Source organism: Condylura cristata, unplaced genomic scaffold (assembly GCF_000260355.1).
Source record: "Condylura cristata isolate star-nosed mole 26May11 unplaced genomic scaffold, ConCri1.0 scaffold00005, whole genome shotgun sequence".
Classification (NCBI taxonomy): domain Eukaryota; kingdom Metazoa; phylum Chordata; class Mammalia; order Eulipotyphla; family Talpidae; genus Condylura; species Condylura cristata.
Window position 1 is genome coordinate 17,980,523 of NW_004567106.1, and position 20,004 is coordinate 18,000,526.

Sequence of the window (20,004 nt, forward strand, 5' to 3'; positions counted from 1 at the left end):
GGGCGGGTCAGGAGAGGTCTGCCACACCATGTGGTCACCTCCGGGGCAGGCGGGAATCGAACTCATGCGGAAACGGCTTTAGATTCTCAGTGCTGTGCTTTAACCCGCTGCGCCACCAGGGAGGGCCTACTTATTTTTTTTAATGCAACTATACAGGGGAAGTTTTCTTCATTTTCTTCTCTTTATGTTGCTTGCATAAAGTACATAACAAATTTTGTATACTGGGTTTTTTTAGACTAGCACTTCACTGCACTAATTCATTTTCTAATAGTATTTTAATTTAGAGTTTTCTAAATATTTTTGTTTAATCTAAATTCATTTTTTAAATCTTTTGCTTGCCTAATCGCTCTAGCAAGGACTTTTAATATTTTGTGCTATAATTATAGTGAAAGTGGATATGTTTTCTTCTACATACTAATATGATCATGTGAATTTTGGTTTTCCTTTGATGATGTTTGATTGTATTGATTGATTTGAAGTAGTGGAACCTTTCCTGCATCCTGGAATAAATTCACTTAGCCCATGATCCCTTTAATGTGTTTTTCAACTCAGTTTGCTAAAATTTTGTTGAGGATTTTGAATTTATGTTCATCAGGGATATTGTTTTATAGTTTCTTTTTTTTGTGATATCCTTTGTTGCTTTTGCATCAGAGTAATATTGGGCTCATCAAATATGTTTATAAGCATTCCCTTGTCCTCAAATTTTTGGAAAAGTTTGAGAAGAATAAGTATGAGTTTGTCTTTGAAGCTTTAGTAGAACTCTCTAGTAAAACCATCTGTTCTAAGTTTTTGTTTGTAGAGAGACTGATCAGTGTTTTAATTTCCTTGCTTGTAGTTGGTATATTCAGGTTTTCTATTTCCAGGAAGAAATTTGGATATGATAATATATTGATTAAACTGATGCTTTTTCTGGCATATACTTATCTCCAAATCAATCAAGTTTTATGCATAAAATGTACACACTTTTCTGAATGTCAAACATGCCTAAATAAAGTGACTTAAAAAGGAAGAGTGTTCATTCACAAGTTCATACACCTCTCTAAGATATGCTGTTTTGCCAGTATTATAACTATGGTAAGCCTCCAAATCCATGATGAAAGAGCATCCAGAATGATGTGATACAGTTAGATATAAACTAAGTTGAAAAACTGTCTTTGTGACTTTAAAGCCCTTTGTTTTACATATTGATTGACAATAAAAATCTGCTAATTTTCAATTTATCCTTGACATTCTTCTTGTTTGTTAATCACTGTGATCATCTAGGTTTTATATAATTACTAATCATTACAACAGATTTCAGTATTTTTATATGAACATTCTTAGTCTTAAAACTTTTCAACCTTCTAAGATGCACCGAGAACCATAGACTTAAATACTTTGGAAAATGGGCTGAACTTTGCATTATATAAAGGGATAAATTAAAAATTCTTGTACATTATTGCTTCAAATCCACATGTATTAAATATGCACCTCAAATTTAATACCAAAAACTTTGCTTTAATATACTACCTTGATCTTTTAAAGCTTTGAATCTTACTTTTTGCCTTTTGAACAGAGGATAACTGAAATTATAAAATCAAACCTTTCAACTTGTGAATTTTCCTCATATATAATATCTATAAATATGATATAATACAATGCAATACAATATGTAATATATGCTATATATTCCTAACATTTAATACACACTATATCTTAATATAATACATGTAATATACATGTTATATAGAGAGGCATGTTATATAACAATATATAACATGCAGTGTATTCTATTACAGAGTATGATATATATCAGCACTATATATTCTATTATATATAAAATCTATAATAATGATGTGCTTATATACTCTTCAATTTATTTGTTTCTTTATATTTAAATATTTTGGGAACAAAATATTATTATATTATTATTTTCTATTTATATATTAGTCTATATTTTATTGTTATTATTTTATTATCATAGAAATGGTCATCTACTTATATTGGATGGAGATAATAACAGAATCTTTCCATTACATAGAATTTTTACTAAAACTAAATGAGATAATATATTATATTGCTAAGTACTGTGCACGATAAATAAAAAAATTAGATAGATCTTAGCTGTTAATTTATTATCAACTATTTTCTCATGATAGCTATTCATATGACTTCAGATATTCACTCCTCTTGGGAAAAGCTTTTTACATGAAAGTGAAATGTGAACTAAGGGGACAAAGAGGAGATGACATATTTTGAAGAACTTGCCAATAAAATATATACTGATTACTGAGGTACTCTCATACTAAGTGGTTTGATTTGCCTTTATATATTTTCAAACCATAGTGGTATAATTTTAGGTCAAGTAGGAAGCAAAGCACCACAGAATCAAATTTCCAAATTGTTATTTTTGTTATATTTAATTATGAAGTAACCTTGAGGGTAGACAGGCACATTCTGCTAATATGATAGACTGGATTCATTAAAAAGTGAGTAGAAAAGCAGATTTTGTATTACCATCTATACACACACTCTTTCTCTTGTTCAAAAACAGACACACCAAGTTTTTAGAATTGAGATAAATACACAGAATTATAACAGTATTTCAAAATATGAAATAACAGAATAGGAAGTACACAATCAATGCTGGTCCCAATTTATAAATGCTATTGTAGTAGTTACCAGAATAAGCCAGTAGATCAGAATTGGGAAGACAGACCTGAAGTGCATACAGGAGCACAACTATAAGAAGAGTAACTTAGTTCACTTGTCTAGATTTCTTGGGGGGAAAATTCTAAAGACCTTTTCTATAAGATATAAAAATTCTATGAAAAAATATTTAAATTTTATTATTTGTAACCTTAAAAACCAATGTTTTCCACATTTATTTTCTTCAAACATCTTTTAGTATATTATATAACCTTTCCTTAAACATATTTCATTTTGAGCACATGTAATATTCTGTAAATCAGTGTTTTGGTTTCTTTTTCATTTCTACTTTTTTAAAAAGAAATTTAAGTTCATTGTAAAACTGAAAGCAGATTTCCCAATACCAGCTACATTGACATAAGTCTCTCTCATTATCAATATCTCACAGTAGAGTGGTACATTGGAAAAAATTTATAATAATCCATCCATGTCACTCTAAATCCATAATTTAAAGTATGGTTGGGCCTCTCTGTGGCTTAGGGGCCAAAATTCAGCACTATAACCACAACAGCCTGTGTTTGATAGATATTGGACAGAGAACTAACACACATGGTGCAGCAGACCTCTCCTGTTTTGGCCCCTGCTCCCCAACAGTGTATTTCAGTGGAACTGCCTATTCTGCTCCCCACTGTGTCTCTAGTGAATCTTTTTACCCTCCAGCCCTCTGCCCAGGTCCCTACATATTGTATGCATAAATAAATAAAATACATAAAAAATATAAGGCATGGTTCACTTTTGGTTAAATATATTCTGTGGAGGTAATGCAATGAATAATAACATTCATTCACCATCATAGTATCACACAAAACATTTTCACGACCCTGCAAATTCTCTGTTGCACCTATTCATTGCTCCCTTCCAGTCCCTCATCTTTGTATTGTCTCCTTTTAAAAAAAAAAACAAAAAACATATTTATTTTTATTTATGTGTACAAGAGCTGGGGTGGGGTGAGAGGATTCACCAGAGACAGAGTGGGGAGCAGAACAGGCAGATTAAAGAAGTATATTGCTGAGGGGAGCAGCGGGGAGACAGGAGGGGTCTGCTGTGCTCTGTGGGTCACTCCCTGGAGGGGGATCGAACTCGTGTTGCAGTGGTTGGTGATAACTTGATAGTGCTTGAGCCACCACACCGGCCCAACTTTTCTCAGTACTTATGAATCTCTTTAAAAATAAGACAGGCACCGTGGCAGTCTCTGGGAGAGGAAGAAATCCAGAATGAACAGCTCCCGTGAGACACGGTCATACTACGCTGTGCTGCCAGCTGAGAGGTCCTGAACAATACACGATGGAAATCTAAATGAGGAGTCCGGTCTAAGTCAGCAAGGGCCAGGGGCTTAAGAACAGACATTTGCGGGCCCTCCCTGGTGGTGCAGCGGGTTGAAGCACAGCACTAGGAAGCTAAAGCCACTTCCACATGGGTTCGATTCCCGCCTGCCCCGGAGGTAACCACATGGCGTGGCAGACCTCTCCTGACCAGCCCGCTGCTCCCCTCAGCAGTGTACTTCCTCTATTTGCCTGTTCTGCTCCCCACTCTGTCTCTGGTGAAGCCTCTTGCCGCCCCTGGGCCTCTGGCCTGTACCCCAGTTCTGTATGCACAAATAAATAAATCTAAAAAAAAAAAAAAACAAAAAAAGACATTTGCAAATTAGTGTCTGTTACAGTAAGAGCTGGGAAAACAAGAGTGTGATCAGCAGCCGCCTGCTCCAAGGGGCCGGGACTCTGAGCTCAGAGAGGGGAGACGCGACCACTACCTACCCCCTTCCCCTGGGGGACACTCCAGGGATGCTGAACGACCAGCAACAACTCCGTAAACTAACCCGCACATGTCCTCCAGGGCAGTTCTTCTTCTTGGTTCCCAGGGTCAGGCGGCCAAGGTCCACAACACTCCTCTGCCTGTCAGGGAGGCCTAGTGCCGGCAGCCTCTGGGCAGTGCCGCAGGGTGGGCCCTGGGGAGTCCGGGGCAGGCGGGGTGTCTCCAACACCAATGCCGGCTTTGTGTCGCCCCCTCCCCCCCCCCCAGCCCCTGCCTGCGTACCACCGATGCAGCCCCACTCGCTCTGTATTGTCTCCTTTTAATTGTCTTAACTTTCCAGAATATCATGTGTGAGAATCACATAGCAGGTACATTTTACAGATTGACATCTTTTACTTAGGCATATGTATTTAATTTACTTTATGTCTTTTCAAGGCTTGATGGCTTTCTTATATTTAGAGCTAAGTACTCTTCCATTGTTTGGATATACCACAGTTGATTCATCCATTCATCTACTGGTGTTTCCAAATTTTGGCAACTACAACGTTGTTATAAATATCATGAGCAGATTTTTGTGTTAATATCAATTTTCAACTCCTTTTGGGAGTTGCCAATAAACATGATTGATGTATCACTGGAAATAATGTGTTTAATTTTAAAAGAATTAGAAAACTGTCTTCCAAAGTGACCACCAATATGCTACCCCATCGACAATGTATGAGAGTTTTTATTGCTTCACATCCTCACTAGCACTTTGTATGTTTAATATTTCAGATTTTGACTACTCTAATAAGTAGGTAGTGGTATCTCATTATTGTTTTTCACATATAACAATGCTGCATTTCTCTATATAATGTGGTCACCTTTACATATTCTTATTTAAGACCCGTATAGTCTTTTGTGAGGGTCTGTTAAGATCTCAGTCACATTTTTCAATGGAATAGTTTGTTTTCTTTAGTTGAGATTTACAAGTTCTTTGAATAATAGTCATTTATCTGCTGTACCTGTTACAAATATTTTCTCTTAGCCCATGACTCTCATTTTCTCTACATTGTTTTCCACAGAGCAGAAGTTTTAGATTTAGGGAAGTCCAGCTTATCAGTTATTTTGTCATGGTTTCTTTGGTATTGTATAAAAATGACATGTCTAGGCCCTCCCTGGTGGTGCAGTGGGTTAAAGCACAGCACTGAGAATCTAAAGCCGCTTCCGCATGAGTTCGATTCCTGCCTGCCTTGGAGGAGACCACATGGCGAGGCAGACCTCTCCTGACCCACCCACTGCTCCCCTCAGCAGTGTACTTCGTCGATCTCCTGTTCTGTACCCCACTCTGTCTCTGGTGAATCCTCTCACCCTCCACATCTCTGGCCTGTACCCCAGTTCTGTATGAATAAATAAATCTTTAAAAAAAATGACATGTCTATATACTTTATTTTATTTTACCTTACAGAGGTTTTATAGTTTTGCATTTTATGTTTTAGGTCTGAGATCTATTTTGAGCTCATTTTTGCTTTTTTTTTTTTTTTTTAACATGCTATCCAGTTGTTTAAGCACATTTATCTAAAAGACCTTCTTGCTCAACTATATTATCTTTCCTTTTCCATCAAAGGTCAACTGGTGATATCTATAGGGGTCTAGTTTTGGGATCTCTTTGTAGTCCACTGATCTGTCCATTTTTTCACCAAAACCACCTAATTTAAGTAATCCAGTTTCATAGTAATTCCTGGAGTCAGGTGATATTGCCCTCCACTTCTTCCTCAAAAGTTTATTGGCTATTCTGTGTCCTTTTACTTTCCACATAAAATCAGTTCACTGTTATCCACAAAATAATTTATTGGGATTTTAACTTGGATAAATTGAACTTATAGGTCCAGTTGTGAAGAACTTACATATTGACAGTACTGAGTTTTCCAACACATGAAAAAAAAAAAAAAAGTCTCTCCTAAATGTTTTTTGTCAACCTGTGTCCAGGGGAAGAATAAGATTAAGGAAGGATAGAAGAGGTTTCAGATCATTTACCCTATACTCAGTCAGTAGCCAGGTTTTACTTTTTTTCAAGTTTCTTTGTGTATAGGTTTGTGCAGGTAAACTCACTATATACATATCATTTAAAAATAGTTAAAACTAGAGATTTTAAAATGTCTATAATATGCATTATGTATATAATTACGTTGCTTTGTATCATTATATTCCATATAGTGTGTACACATATGTACAAGTGTAGTAATCATAGAAAGTTCACATTGGGCTCAAACTCATATTTTCTAATTATATTCCTTTTAAGTCTAATTATATTCCTTTTAAGTATTACAATACGGTTCAGTCATGAAGAATTTTTTTTTTTCCTTTCCATGACAGAAAAGGTCTAAAAAGTTTATAGCTTGAAATAGTCATTAGTAACTTTTGCTATCATTATTATTAACAGCAAATGGGACAGCTAGGATAAATGAAAACCTACTGAGGCCACTGTGATCCTATGTAGATCCTAAGTAGATATGTGGCCCATATCTACTTCTGTTTGACAAACTTACTACCTGAAAATGTACCACTTATGAGTTCTGGCTCAGTATATAAATTACGTATTTACTTTAAAAAAATATTTATTTATGTATCCGGTACAGGCCAGAGGTGCAGGGGCAGTGAAAGGATTCACCAGAGACAGAATGGGAAGCAGAAAAGGCAGATCGATGAAGTACACTGCTGAGGGGAGCAGCAGGCGGGTCAGGAGAGGTCCGCCATGCCATGTGGGTCACCTCCTGCTGGGGATAAAATTTATTCTGGAATGGCTGCAGCCAGCTCATATTGCTGCACTTTAGCCCACTGTGCCCAGAGTGGGCCCCTGTATTTACTTTTTCATTTACTCTGAAAAGTACTGAATCCAGGAGTTCCCAATTCATAGCCACTAGTCAATAGGTGTTCATATATATATATATATAATTTCTCTTCTTTTAGTTTGTACTTACCACATATAAAAATATAACTTTTCCTTAACCCCAAAATCAAGAAAACAAAATCATTTTCTTTTATAACCCATTTCCAAACTTTTTAGTCCTACAGTGTCTATATATTTTTGGTAGGCTTATTTGCTCCCAATCTTTTCAAAGTATAACTTTTCTTGCTATCTTTGCTCTCTCTCTTGGCATTTCCCCTTCCTGTAAATGTAATGGGGAAATGGCAACCTTGGGAACTAAGAAAATCTAGCTAATGAATGGGAATGAAATGGAAAAGTATATTTTTTAACCTTTATTCATGAAAGTAAGTACAATTTCAGTGAACTGTTTTTAAAGGTTAGACGATACTGAGACCTAAAAATAATAACTTTTTTTATGTTATCTTACAACATTTTTTTCCTCTTCACCTACTTTCTTTTATGTTGAGTTTTTCTATCCACACTATGTCCAGTACTTTCTCCATTGATTTCTAAAGTTATGCCTCACCTTTACACTGTATAAAAACAACTCATTCCGAAACTTAACTTTATCCTACTATTTCACATAGTAACAAAATTCACAAGAGCAACAGAAAGATGAATATTTAGAATCTTGGGTGAAGCAATATGAATTTCACAAAGTATAATCAATCACTCCTATCAAACTCAAGTAATTTCATAAAATAAAATAAACAATTTTTTCTTACTTCTATTTCTACAGATTCATGTAGTTTCTTGCAGGTGGCTGAGAAAGTTTCAGAGGTGCCAAACTCAAAATACCAAAATTTATTCTTCATCCTGAAAAAGAAGGGGAGAAGCAGGTTAGGTTATTATTTATAACAGAAGAAAAATTTAATAGGGTAGTTCTGTCTTGTATTATAAGTGATAGAAAAGATTTGAGGACATGTACCATCCATAATGTAATAAATGGTCATATAATTTTCAAAGCTTAAATGTTGGTGTCAAGTTGTAGAATTATACCTGTAGGGCTCATAGCAAGTGTTGATCTGACAGTTTTAAGTAGATCTTTGACTTTTTCATATACGGTTTCTCAGATTTATACACACACACATATGCACACATACACATATTAGTATTTTGATTCTCAGTATGTTTTTAGACAATTTGACTTTAGGGCAGCTATTTAATCATAAAGAGAAAAAAAAATATGGGCTTCTTATGAGAAAAAAAATACCCTAAGCTTAAATATGCCAAATTTTCAAGGTGAATGTATTCATTGGAAATTGGCATGATTGAATAGCATATTAAAATGAAAAAATAGTCATTATCCATATCAATAAAATTTAGCAATTTTGGTACAATTAATTATGCTCATTTATATGACTAATAGGGGAAATTATAATACATTGTAAGTGATATAAAGAAGTAATAAAAACATTTTTATCAATATAACAAGATTCAGAGATAACAGTTTCAGTATTAATCCAGAAGCACAATGTGCAAAATGTATTTTTTTCCTCATGATCCAATAACTGCATCTTTGGCTCTTTATATCAGATATATATACACTTATCATCATTTAAGTATAATTTTACAAAAGTTGACTAGATTTTTCTAATACCCATTATTGGATTTAAGTGTTCTTTTTAATGAAATTACACATATTCTAATAAGGAATCATTACTTCAACTAGTAGAAAATACAGGTAAAATGAGATGTGTGTTTTCACACATGAAAACAAAGCAAAAATATTTATGATAATAAAACATGTCACATCAAATTATTTTCTATAAATTTGTCTCTGTTCTTCTCATATTAGAACATAAAATATTCCAGCAGTTAAAAAATCTGGCAAGAAACATTTACTTAATTCAACCTTACATTATTTATATAGTTATTCTATTAATAAATATTATTAGTCAATTATTGTTAGTATAGAAAATATAGGCTAGTATAGTGATTATTACTATGCTGTGCTGAATAGAGCGCTCTACAATGATCTTGCAAATTATAAAGCTAATCTTATCTATACATAGTCAATAATAAAACTCAAAGTTTTATTTGTTTACAAAATTTTCATTAGCCCTGCTTGTATCAATTACCATATTTAGGGAAGTACTATGATAATCACTTCAGATTTCATAGGATTTAAGCACAATGAATTCTTATCATTTTTTAAAAGACATTTATTTATGCATACAGAACTAGGGTACAGGCCAGAGGTGCAGGGGCGATGAGAGGATTCACCAGAGACAGAGTGGGTAGCAGAACAGGCCAACTGATGAAGCACACTGCTGAGGGGAGCAGTGGGTACATCATGAGAGGTCTGCTGCGCCATGCAAGTCATCTCTGGGGTGGGGATTCAACTCATGCTGAAGTAGCTTTAGCTTCTTAGTGCTGTCTTTTAACCTGCTGCACCACCAGGGAGGGCCTGAATTCGTATCACTTTTTAGAGATTATCTTCCTCAGGTTATGGCCTGGATTCATAGATCTGACTAAATAAAAAATAGATTATAAATAAAATTATATTATGGATAGACAAAACAGTAGTAAATATTTAGTATAAAAAATCTCTGAGCCTGAGCCTACATGTCCATAAACTTTATAGAATAAATGTAACTTTGCAAATGTACATGCTGGCTGAAGTTATATAAAACAACAACAAAAAATCATTTTGATGAAAAATATGTAACTCAGTATTTGAGGAGAAAGTATTGGTCTGTGTGAGGTTGTCTCAAGATAACCTGAAAATAATAATTACTTGATGTTTTGTGATAATTTGGAATTGTCCTTCTATACACAGCAAGTTTCTCTAATAATATTTTCATGTCCCCTTTCATCTGGACTTTCTCAGATCCATTTATTCATCCAGTCATTTACTCAACAAATATATGATGAAAACATTCATTTCAATGTTATTATGTTAACTTGAAAATATATAAATAGGAGTGCAATTACGTTTTCAAGGAATTTATAATGTTATAAAATTTGGTGTTTATACAATAGTAAGATATTAAATGATATATAAATAAAACATCTGGAACCATATTACATAGAATCAATCAATTACTCTTACTTGGAAGAGTTCAAAGGAATTTAGAAGAGAAAGTAACATAACAGTAAGTGGAAGGCAGCAATGGAGGAAGATGAGAAAAGTTCTGGGAGTTTTTAGGAGTGTAGCATGATTTAACAGAAATGCTCAGACAGACTAATATGTTTCAGAACATGCATGTCAAGGGAATGGAGTTGGTGCTGACACGAAAGGTAAAAATCAGCGAAGTGAATTTGAAATGAAGTGATGTGATCCCCTTTGGTTTATGGACAAATGTATGTAGCAGAAATGAGTAAGGGAGTTGGGAATGTTGAAATGTTATTGTTGACAGGAATGTAGCTATTAGAATAGTATAAATGAAACATAGCTAAGGACCTAAACCAAATGGCAAGAGATTGGAAAATGTTCAATTTAAGAGACATAAAAGAAGAGAATCAATGAGAACTAGTTATACTAAATTATTCTGATTTCTGCACACATAGGTTATCTCTGAATGTATATGTAGGAACAGCAGAGCACTAGTTGAGCAAAAGAAGGGCTGTGAGTTTATATTTTAACAATTTCTACTATTTAATATACATTGTATTGTAATTTAAAAATTATGTATATGTGTGTGTAGCTTGTTACTGTACTTAACAATTGCTTCTTTTTCTCCAATTATGTTCATCATAATTCTCCAAAACTTAATTAGGAGATGTGATTTTTTTTATCTACTAGCCAAGCTGTAGTTATTTTAGCAGACAAATCAGAAAAAGCAGAAATTCTGATAATTTACATTCAGTCTTTATTCACCATATTGGTTAACATTTCTGCTCATGTGCAAAACTGCTTTAAATTCCCCATTATTACAACCACTTTTATGTTTCACTTAGATAAATATATGGAGGTAATAAAGGCACACAGAATCAGATTCCACATGACAAATTAAAAGCTATTAAATTTTATATTTTTCAACCAAACTAGTCTTTAGGTTGTAGAAATGTAAAAAAAAAAAAAAAGCACATTTTAGCATGTATTCTATTTATTTTTATGGCTCACATTAGAAAATGATCCAAATAATTCAAACTCAAATTTGTCAGAGAACACATTCATTTTAGGACTTTAAGAATAAGGTAACTGAGCACTTTACTCACTATGAAATACTTACACCAAAGTCAAAGTTACTGTGCTGTTAGGTTTTGTGATTGCAGGCATTATGTCCTACCAAAAAATGATTCATAGTTTTAAAAATTTTAGTCATTAATATACTAAAACATATCAATGAACTTAATTGCAAGTATACAGGTTTCAGTTTAATATTTAAAATACTTGGCTACCAGATGTTCTGGTAAAAGTAAAGAAATGAGCTCCCATTTAGCAGACATTTTCTTACTAACAGTAATTTTGCTTCTTTTACATGGCCTCAGGGAAATGTGTACCATAAGAGATTTTGTTCATACACAAATATCATTCATGCCATTATAAAATACAGTTAATATTTCATTCTTCAACTACTAAACATTCAAATAAGTCACTTGAGTTCTAGCAGTGTGTTTTCTTCCTGCTTTACATGTGTTTTTGTTTTGTAATGACTTTTGTCTGCTAAGTAATGTTAGTGCAGCAAAGATAAAACAGAACAAACACAGATACATGAATTGTTAGTGCATTTCACAAAATGAATACCAAAGAGCCTAATTAGATGTGGAAGTCTTCTCTAACAAAGATGCAACATAAAAAGAGGAATGAAATCACCTAATTTATCTCACTATCTAAAACTGAGGTCATAAACACACAAGCTTTAATCCAGTAAAATTACACTTAAATTAAAGGTCATCTTTTTCTCTCACATGTGAATTTCCATATTACTTTAATGTATTTAGTAGTGATAGAGAAACAATAAGAAGTTCATACTCTGTGTAAAACTGTAAAGTCTTTTATTAAACACTTGAATCCTTTTTTCCAGTGTCCTTAATGAACTGATTTTATCTTTATTGCATGGATGAAATGTTCATTGTATAAGAAGATAAATCTTTGTTTTTCAAATGAAAGCAAAAACATATTGTTCTAAGTAACTTGGTTAAATGAAATTAAAGAAATCAATTTATTTTCACTCATTAATCTTCCAAAAGTTCATCTTTTCTATACAGTTTCTTTCATTTTTGTCCTAGTCTGAAACTATTTCAATTGTCATTTAAAATTTGGTTTTGTAATTATTTTTGCATGGAGAACAGTATTTCTAACAATCCAATCACTCTGTCTCAATAATAAAACTCAGTCTCACCCTTTGATGGAATACCCTAGAAAGATAGCAGTGCTTCTGAACTTGCCTAACAATGTTGGTAATGAGAGATGCAGGACTATTGACTTATAGCAATAGGGTAAGTGTTTAAAGTGGTACATTTATGTCATAGAATCAATTCAGTTTTATTTGTTTTTCATTGCCAAGAGACATTACACTAAACATTGGTTACAGGGTTACTCATTTATTCCTAAATGTAGTGAGGTATTACTTTTAAAAATACACCACAAGTCAAATGGAAAGGCCCTGTGGGGCCTCATTTCACCAGTGGATGAGCAGTGTCTGAAAGCAGCAGCAGCTCTGGATGAATCCTGCTGGGGAAGCAAGCAAAACAGCAGAGCAGCCACTGGGTCGCTCAGGGGTCAAGGACAGGGACACTAAGACTACTGTAGTCTATGCTTTTTCTGTCACCTTTGGAAATCTGTAAAATATATGCCATCTGGATGAACTGCAGAAGTAGGGGTTTGTTAAGAACTATGTCTACACCCACTCAAAATCAACCATTTAACTTTTTCTTTGATTGGCAAGTACACATTCATCAAGAAATGGTAACAAAAAAGGTAGTTTGAAGCTTGAGATACTGAGATGAATGGGAACTTTGACTTTAGTTTATAAAAGAATCACTGGATCAAACATGTAAATATTTAGAGTTTGCATATTTGTTGTAGAAATTTGCAGCTACAATTTTATGTAATTACTATCCACATGAGCATACTAATGCTAGCAATGTCCCCACATTAATGTCATTATTATTTTATAAAAAGAAATACAGTTGAAACCCTCACACCCATGATTTTTTAAGCAGTAATTTATATTTGTCTCATAGCAAGAGAATAATGTTGATGACATTATTTCATAAGGAAGAAACACAGCTATAATGACTACAGTGGGGACATTTTATATTCATACCAAAGAGAGCAAACATTTTTCATGCCTCCAAACAACAGGTAAAGATATAATTTTAAAAAAATGACATATAACAATGTTTGCATCCAATGCTCATTCATAAACTATGCTTGTTAAGTTCCCGTGAGACAATAAATGAGCGATAGAAACTTCAGAAAGAGTCATATAATACCTCATCTTGGTTTGTAAAAAAAAAGATGAATATTCTACAAATATAATTTTTAACCTAAATTACATTTACAAAAATAAAGTTTCTCATATGTTAGTATATTAGAAGGATGCTACCAAAGATCAAATGCTTCAGTATGTCTTTTCAAGTCTCTTAGAAAAAGAGTAAGGCAATGTAGTTATATAAGTGGATTTTTGGCCATAGAAGAACTTTCTATCAACATACTAACCTATTACTTCTTTCCTAAATGTTCCATTCTCTGCTCTTTACTTCATGTTAGAATTAGGATAGTGAAAACAGAAAAACATAAAAACAGTAATGATGCCACACTATAGACTCTATACTGAAAAAATGCATTTATACACATGTATATACACAATCATTCCCAGAGAACAATGAACATGTTAATAATTATATGAGATGTAAACATGTATGTGTAAAAGGTTTAAGTCATGGCCAATCATATTCATAATTGGACATATGTTAATAATAAATAGGTCTTTATAATTCAAATAAATATTTCAGTCATAAAAATTTTCCTAAGAAAATTATTTGAAAGATCAACTGAACTTTGATTGCAATAATTGCTATTGTTATTGAGTATGACATCACAGTAGAGCTGAACGAGGCTTATAAGTCATTCTCTCTTCATTGGAGAGATAGCAAAAACTAACTCAAGAGAGTCTAGCGTTTCTCTTTTCCTGTCTCTCTCATTAAATATAATAATGAATACAACATCACCTGAAACTTTTTTCTATGCTGTAAGGAAAATTTTATAGGTCAGATGGGTCATCATTAGATGACTCCTTTATTCCTATTTCTGTTTTAAAAGTGCTCTTATTCCCCTCACCTAAAATAAACCACTAAAAGTGACAATGTAAGCTTTAGCTGACCAATAGAATGTGAAGTACACTGTGCATTTCTTGGAAATATTTTTCACTCTTTTAAAAAGACAGATAAATTGAAAGCTCAGTCCCTCCTCTCCTGTTTTTGTATGCTGTTAAGGAAAGATCTGATCATTAGAGATGCAGAAGCCATCTTTCCATTCTTGAGGAAAAGCCAGGAAAATTGAGAGATGTGAAACCAGGTACCTGAAAGAGAGGAACTGCCACCTCAGTCACCTGTCCTTGTTTCTTTCTTTTTTTTTTTTTCTCCCTAATCTATGTGACACTTTTAAGTAGATTCTTCTTAATTATTTTGTGTAATCTATTACTTGTGGTGAACACAGCCCGTTAGAGTTTGGAGATAATTTTCCTATGTGTTATTAATAAATGGGATATTTGGAAAGCCTAAATGAGGTGATATATTTGTTAAACAATGTTATTTTTCCAGGTGTAAATTTTGGTATAACTGAAATAAGGGACTTAAGTGCAGAGTTTCTGTTCAGCAGAATTCCCTGTGTTTATCTTGTGACCAGATAAGTAAAGATCACGCTTCCCTCATTTGACTTGTCATTCCCCTGAATTTTCTAAGAATTATTAATACAAACATTACACACACACACGATATTGGGAATAAACAATCTCATGAAATACCTCTTTTAAATCCAAACCTAAATGTGTGCCTGACTTAAAACCTGTATACTGATACTAAAATCTGTATAGGCTAATAAACACCTAATAAGTTCATATTTAATAACTTCCCCTATCTTATATTCCGCAACTTATAAGTTGAATTACAACTTAATAAGGTATACCATGATGGCTGAGATTACCTGCAGGGAAGGTTAAGGCACAGTATTTCTCACTAATAGAAACAGGAACATGTCGGGTCTAGCTAAAACCAGTAATTAAAATACAAAGTTTATATATCTCAATATAAAAGTCTAGGTTAAAGAGATTAGTGTATTCATAAATGAGCTGTGCCTACCATGTAAAAATGTTTTAAATACTGCTGTTGAAAAAGCAAAAAGAGGAAGGCACTATGAGTGCAGGAGTTAGCATGTCTCTACACTTAACAAGATGGGAAGCCAGTCTGCATACCTCTCTGATGTGACAGGAATTCATTTAGTCAACTTTCTGAGCCATACTACAGCTATGGTATTCTGGTTGCACTCAATTACATTTATATACAGAATCTCAGCTTTCATAACACTTTATTTCTGGTCAGGAAGCATATATGACATTACTTAATTTTGATAAATACTAAAAAGGAGGTTTACAGGTTGTTATCAAAGTGTACATAGTAAAGCTATAACAAGACATTCTTGAGGAAGGAAATTGGTGAGGTTCCAAAAAAGCTAGGTAACAGTTCCAAAACTCAACCCCTTTGTTCTAATTCTATATTTCCAAGTATTCTGGAAGTTAATTTAGCTTTTCATGGACTTGATGATCATGAACAAGATGTCTTGAATGATGGTGAATAAGATGTCTTGATTATGGACTTGTGTATTCTAATTCCTGCAGAAAAATTACCATTACCTCCCCTCTATTTTAAGTAGCATAGACAATTTATTACTTGGTAAACCTGAGCAAGTGAATAAAAGACATTATTTTGAGCGATTACACATTATGCTTTGCACTTTTCAAAGTAAGGATGGGCTGAAGTATGATCACATACTCAAGGTATTGCCTAATTGGAGGCCCATTATAAAATCTAACAGCCTTCATAGGCAGCAGGAACAACTAGTTGAATACTACAAACTGAAATTTTTGAGAGAAATGGTGATAGAATTGTTCACTATATTATCTTCTTTCTACTAGTCATCCATTAGACAATCTACATATTTTCTCTGATACTCATTCTCTGTCTCTATCATTCTATTTGTTTTTTTCTTTTAAAGATTTATTTATTTATGCATACAGAACTGGGGTACAGGCCAGATGTGCAGGGGTGGTGAGAGGATTCACCAGAGACAGAGTGGGGAGCTGAACATGTAGATAGTGGAAGTACACTGCTGAGGGGAGCAGTGGGCAGGTCAGGAGAGGTCTGCCTCACCATGTTGATCACCTCAGGGGCTGGCAGGGTTTGAATTCATGCTGAGTGGCTTTAGTTTCTTAGTGCTGTGCTTTAACTCACTGCACCACCAGGAAGGGCCCATATTTAATTGTTTTTAATGATTGCACAAGTCAATTGTTTGAACCACCAAAATAAATATAAAGGTTCTTTATTGTTAATATAGTTCAATAGATATCTAAGGAGTTCTCAGTGTCCAGGGAGTTAATTAAATGTAGTAGTCTTCTACAGTTGCAGTAAAGAAAACTCTGATTTTCTGTTCTGACACATGCACAGTTCTTTATAATCAGAATATAAACTTTTAAAAATTTTGTGTACCTAACAACTATGAGAAAGAGTCAACAAAAGTAATAGTCCTGTTAAGTTACGTTTGCTTATATATTAAAATATGAACAACATCTGAAATCTCTAGACAAAGCAGTTTCAAAATACATGAGGAGTTTAAAATGTATAATAAACAGGATTATACCAATACTTTTGAAAATCACATTTGCGTCCCTCATTGAAAGTTTGATTAATACTTTTGTGGTACTATCCTCAATACCATAGAATAATTTTAAACCTATAATATGAATCCTTAGAATATGAACTTTGTGATATTTTTATCTATTTCTCCAAACCAAATTTTAATGCTACATTTTGTAATACTTAACAAAGGTAGAGAAAGAAGAATATTCACCTCTCAAGCTCCTTCACACATTATTTCCCTTACCTCTATTCTGTGAAGACTACCCCAGCTTCACAACTTAAAAAAAAAATTCTTCTAATCAGACTTGTTTCTATTCTCTGAAAATTAGTTAAGTGTTTTACCTTTACCTTTTGTTTTTCTTCACACATCAGCAGTCTTTGCTAATCCTATAACAAGAAGCACAACTTTGCATTTTGTAAATGCTGTTCACCTTAAAACTTTTCTCACACTTGAACTAAAAAATGGGGCAATTCTCTTTTTCCGTTGCTGTAAGAGAGCAGTTTTACAAACATATTAATTTTCTTGTCTAAAAATGATAAGGATAGGAATCAGACGACTTGAGTTATATTGGAAATAGTGATATTTTTAATCAAATTGAAAAATTATATAGTCTAACACATGAATCAGTAAATGCATTATTATTTAGATTGTGTTTTTTTATCACTGTTTTATATCTTGAGGGACCTGATGACTCCCTGAAATATCATGATTTATTTATGTTTCTAGTCAAGATACTAAAATTTATATAACATATTCAGGCTGACATGTATATAAACTAATTGAAAAATGCAGGTAATATCAATTGAGGATTCATCACAGAGCTGGTAAATTCATGTACATGTGGATAATTCTAAGATAGATATGAAAGAAACAATTCCTCTCTTTCTTCTCTAGTTTTAATGCCTATCCATATAGTGTCTTATTGTGTTCAAAATTATACCCATATAATTATACCCATAGAAGCAGAGATTAAGTGGGAGTGAATTCTAATTGGAAATATTTTAATCAGATGAAGCTATTTTTATTTTGCATTACCTTCAACAAATCAACAAGACACCAGTCTTTCCCTATTCCTGAATACTTAGCATGTCACACCGGTTACCAAAATTTAAACAAAAATTCATTTTTATTTTTGAAGTAGAGGCAAACAAAACAATATCCTCATGTAGTACTGGGTTTGAACCAGGTACAATATTGAAGTCAAATCTTTCTGAGTATTATTAGATATTTAATCACTCAGGTCAATGACTCATTTAGAGACCTTTCCTATTCTGAAAAGATTATGAAGTTTGAAAAGAATATCTCAGTATCACTTTGTTTTTACCAATGGAACAACATCTCTAGGAGCATCTGTTTAGTGAATGGTTAAATATTCATAAATAATCATAAGATTATATTTGCTTACATCTTTAATGTGATTAAAACTTGACAGAGTTCATTATACTAGATTCATAGAATCACGTATGTGAGCAGAAACTCTGCTTCGCTTTCAGTTATTACCCTAAAAATTTGAAATGTAAGTACCGGAAAGCAAATAATAACATCCTTAGGAACATGAAAGGAAAGGCCAAAGAAAGGAAAGTCTACTACTTCACTTCTTTATTCATCCAACAAATATTTTACAGAACACGTCTTTAAGCAGCAGACTTTATTCTAGTTGCTGAAAATTCATCAGCGATTAAAAATGCTCCTGCTCTCTGGGCCCTCCCTGGTGGCGCAGCAGGTTAAAGCACTGCACTAAGAAGCTGAAACCACTTCGCATGAGTTCGATTTCCGCCTGCCCCGGAGGTGACCACATGGCGTGACAGACCTCTCCTGGCCTGGCCACTGCTCCCCTCAGCAGTGTACTCTTTCGATCTGCCTGTTCTGCTCCCCACTCTGTCTCTGGTGAAGCCTCTCACCGCCCCTGAGCCTCTGGCCTGTACATCAGTTCTGTATGAATAAATTAATAAATCTTTTTTTTAAAAAAAATGTTCCTGCTCTCATATTGCTCATAGCCACTGTTTGTCTAAATGTGAGTTTTGATGGCCTATTACAACACAGAGTTAAAGCACACTCACTCCATCCCTTCTCAGTCCAAGAGGAGAATTTATATGAACTAAAAACTCAAAACAAAATTAAAAGAACATAAAACATTTAAATTAGTCAATTTCTGAACTAAGCTTTACAAATAAATTTATATTCATAATTAAAGTATAATTGAACATAATGATGGCTTAATTTTTGTTTCATGGATTCAAATTCTTCCCAATTCAAATTCTTCCCAATTCTGCATGCCCCTAGGCTGTAGAACCAAGATACCTCTCCACGTAAGAGATACATGAGTTTTATCATTTATCTTTTTCCACCCCTTCAATCTGTGGTAGCTTTATTGACAACAGAATGGATTATAAGTGATGTGTGTGAGTTCCAGAACCTAGGCTTCAAGAGGCTAGGTTCAATTGTTCCTCCCAACTGGATCTCTGTTTTGTGACTTCATATTGTGAAGCTCTGAATGGAAAATGACAGAGGGAAGAAGATTCATTGTGCAAGCTGAGTCCAACTTCCAGGTCCTTTACCAGTTCACTGTGATCAAATGCCCAGCCAACCCACAGAAATGTGAGAAACAGTCAATTACTTTTGCTTCAAGTCACTAAGTTTTGATTAATGTGCTGTGCAGAACTGGCTAGAAGACATAAAAAAGTATAAAAGTTTCCATTAGCTTATGCTGACTTATGTATATTTTCTATTTAGCACAATGGGAAAAATAGCAAGTCTTCAAATACAGAAATACAAAATTGCTCTGGCAATTATGAAGAAAAAGTAAAAATATTTTCACAAGAGGTTTTAATGACTGGGATGGAAGCAC

The 20,004-nt window shown here is 33.7% G+C and overlaps 1 protein-coding gene across 1 annotated transcript in view; it reads right to left on the minus strand.

Annotated features, from left to right (window-relative positions):
- The window catches only part of DGKB (diacylglycerol kinase, beta 90kDa), a 554,412-nt gene that overhangs the window by 152,519 nt on the left and 381,889 nt on the right, over window positions 1–20,004 (minus strand). Inside the window, exon 22 of the mRNA XM_004676734.1 lies at window positions 8,074–8,164. Within this exon, the coding sequence (XP_004676791.1) occupies window positions 8,074–8,164 (91 nt within the window). The remainder of the gene's footprint in view (window positions 1–8,073; window positions 8,165–20,004) is intronic.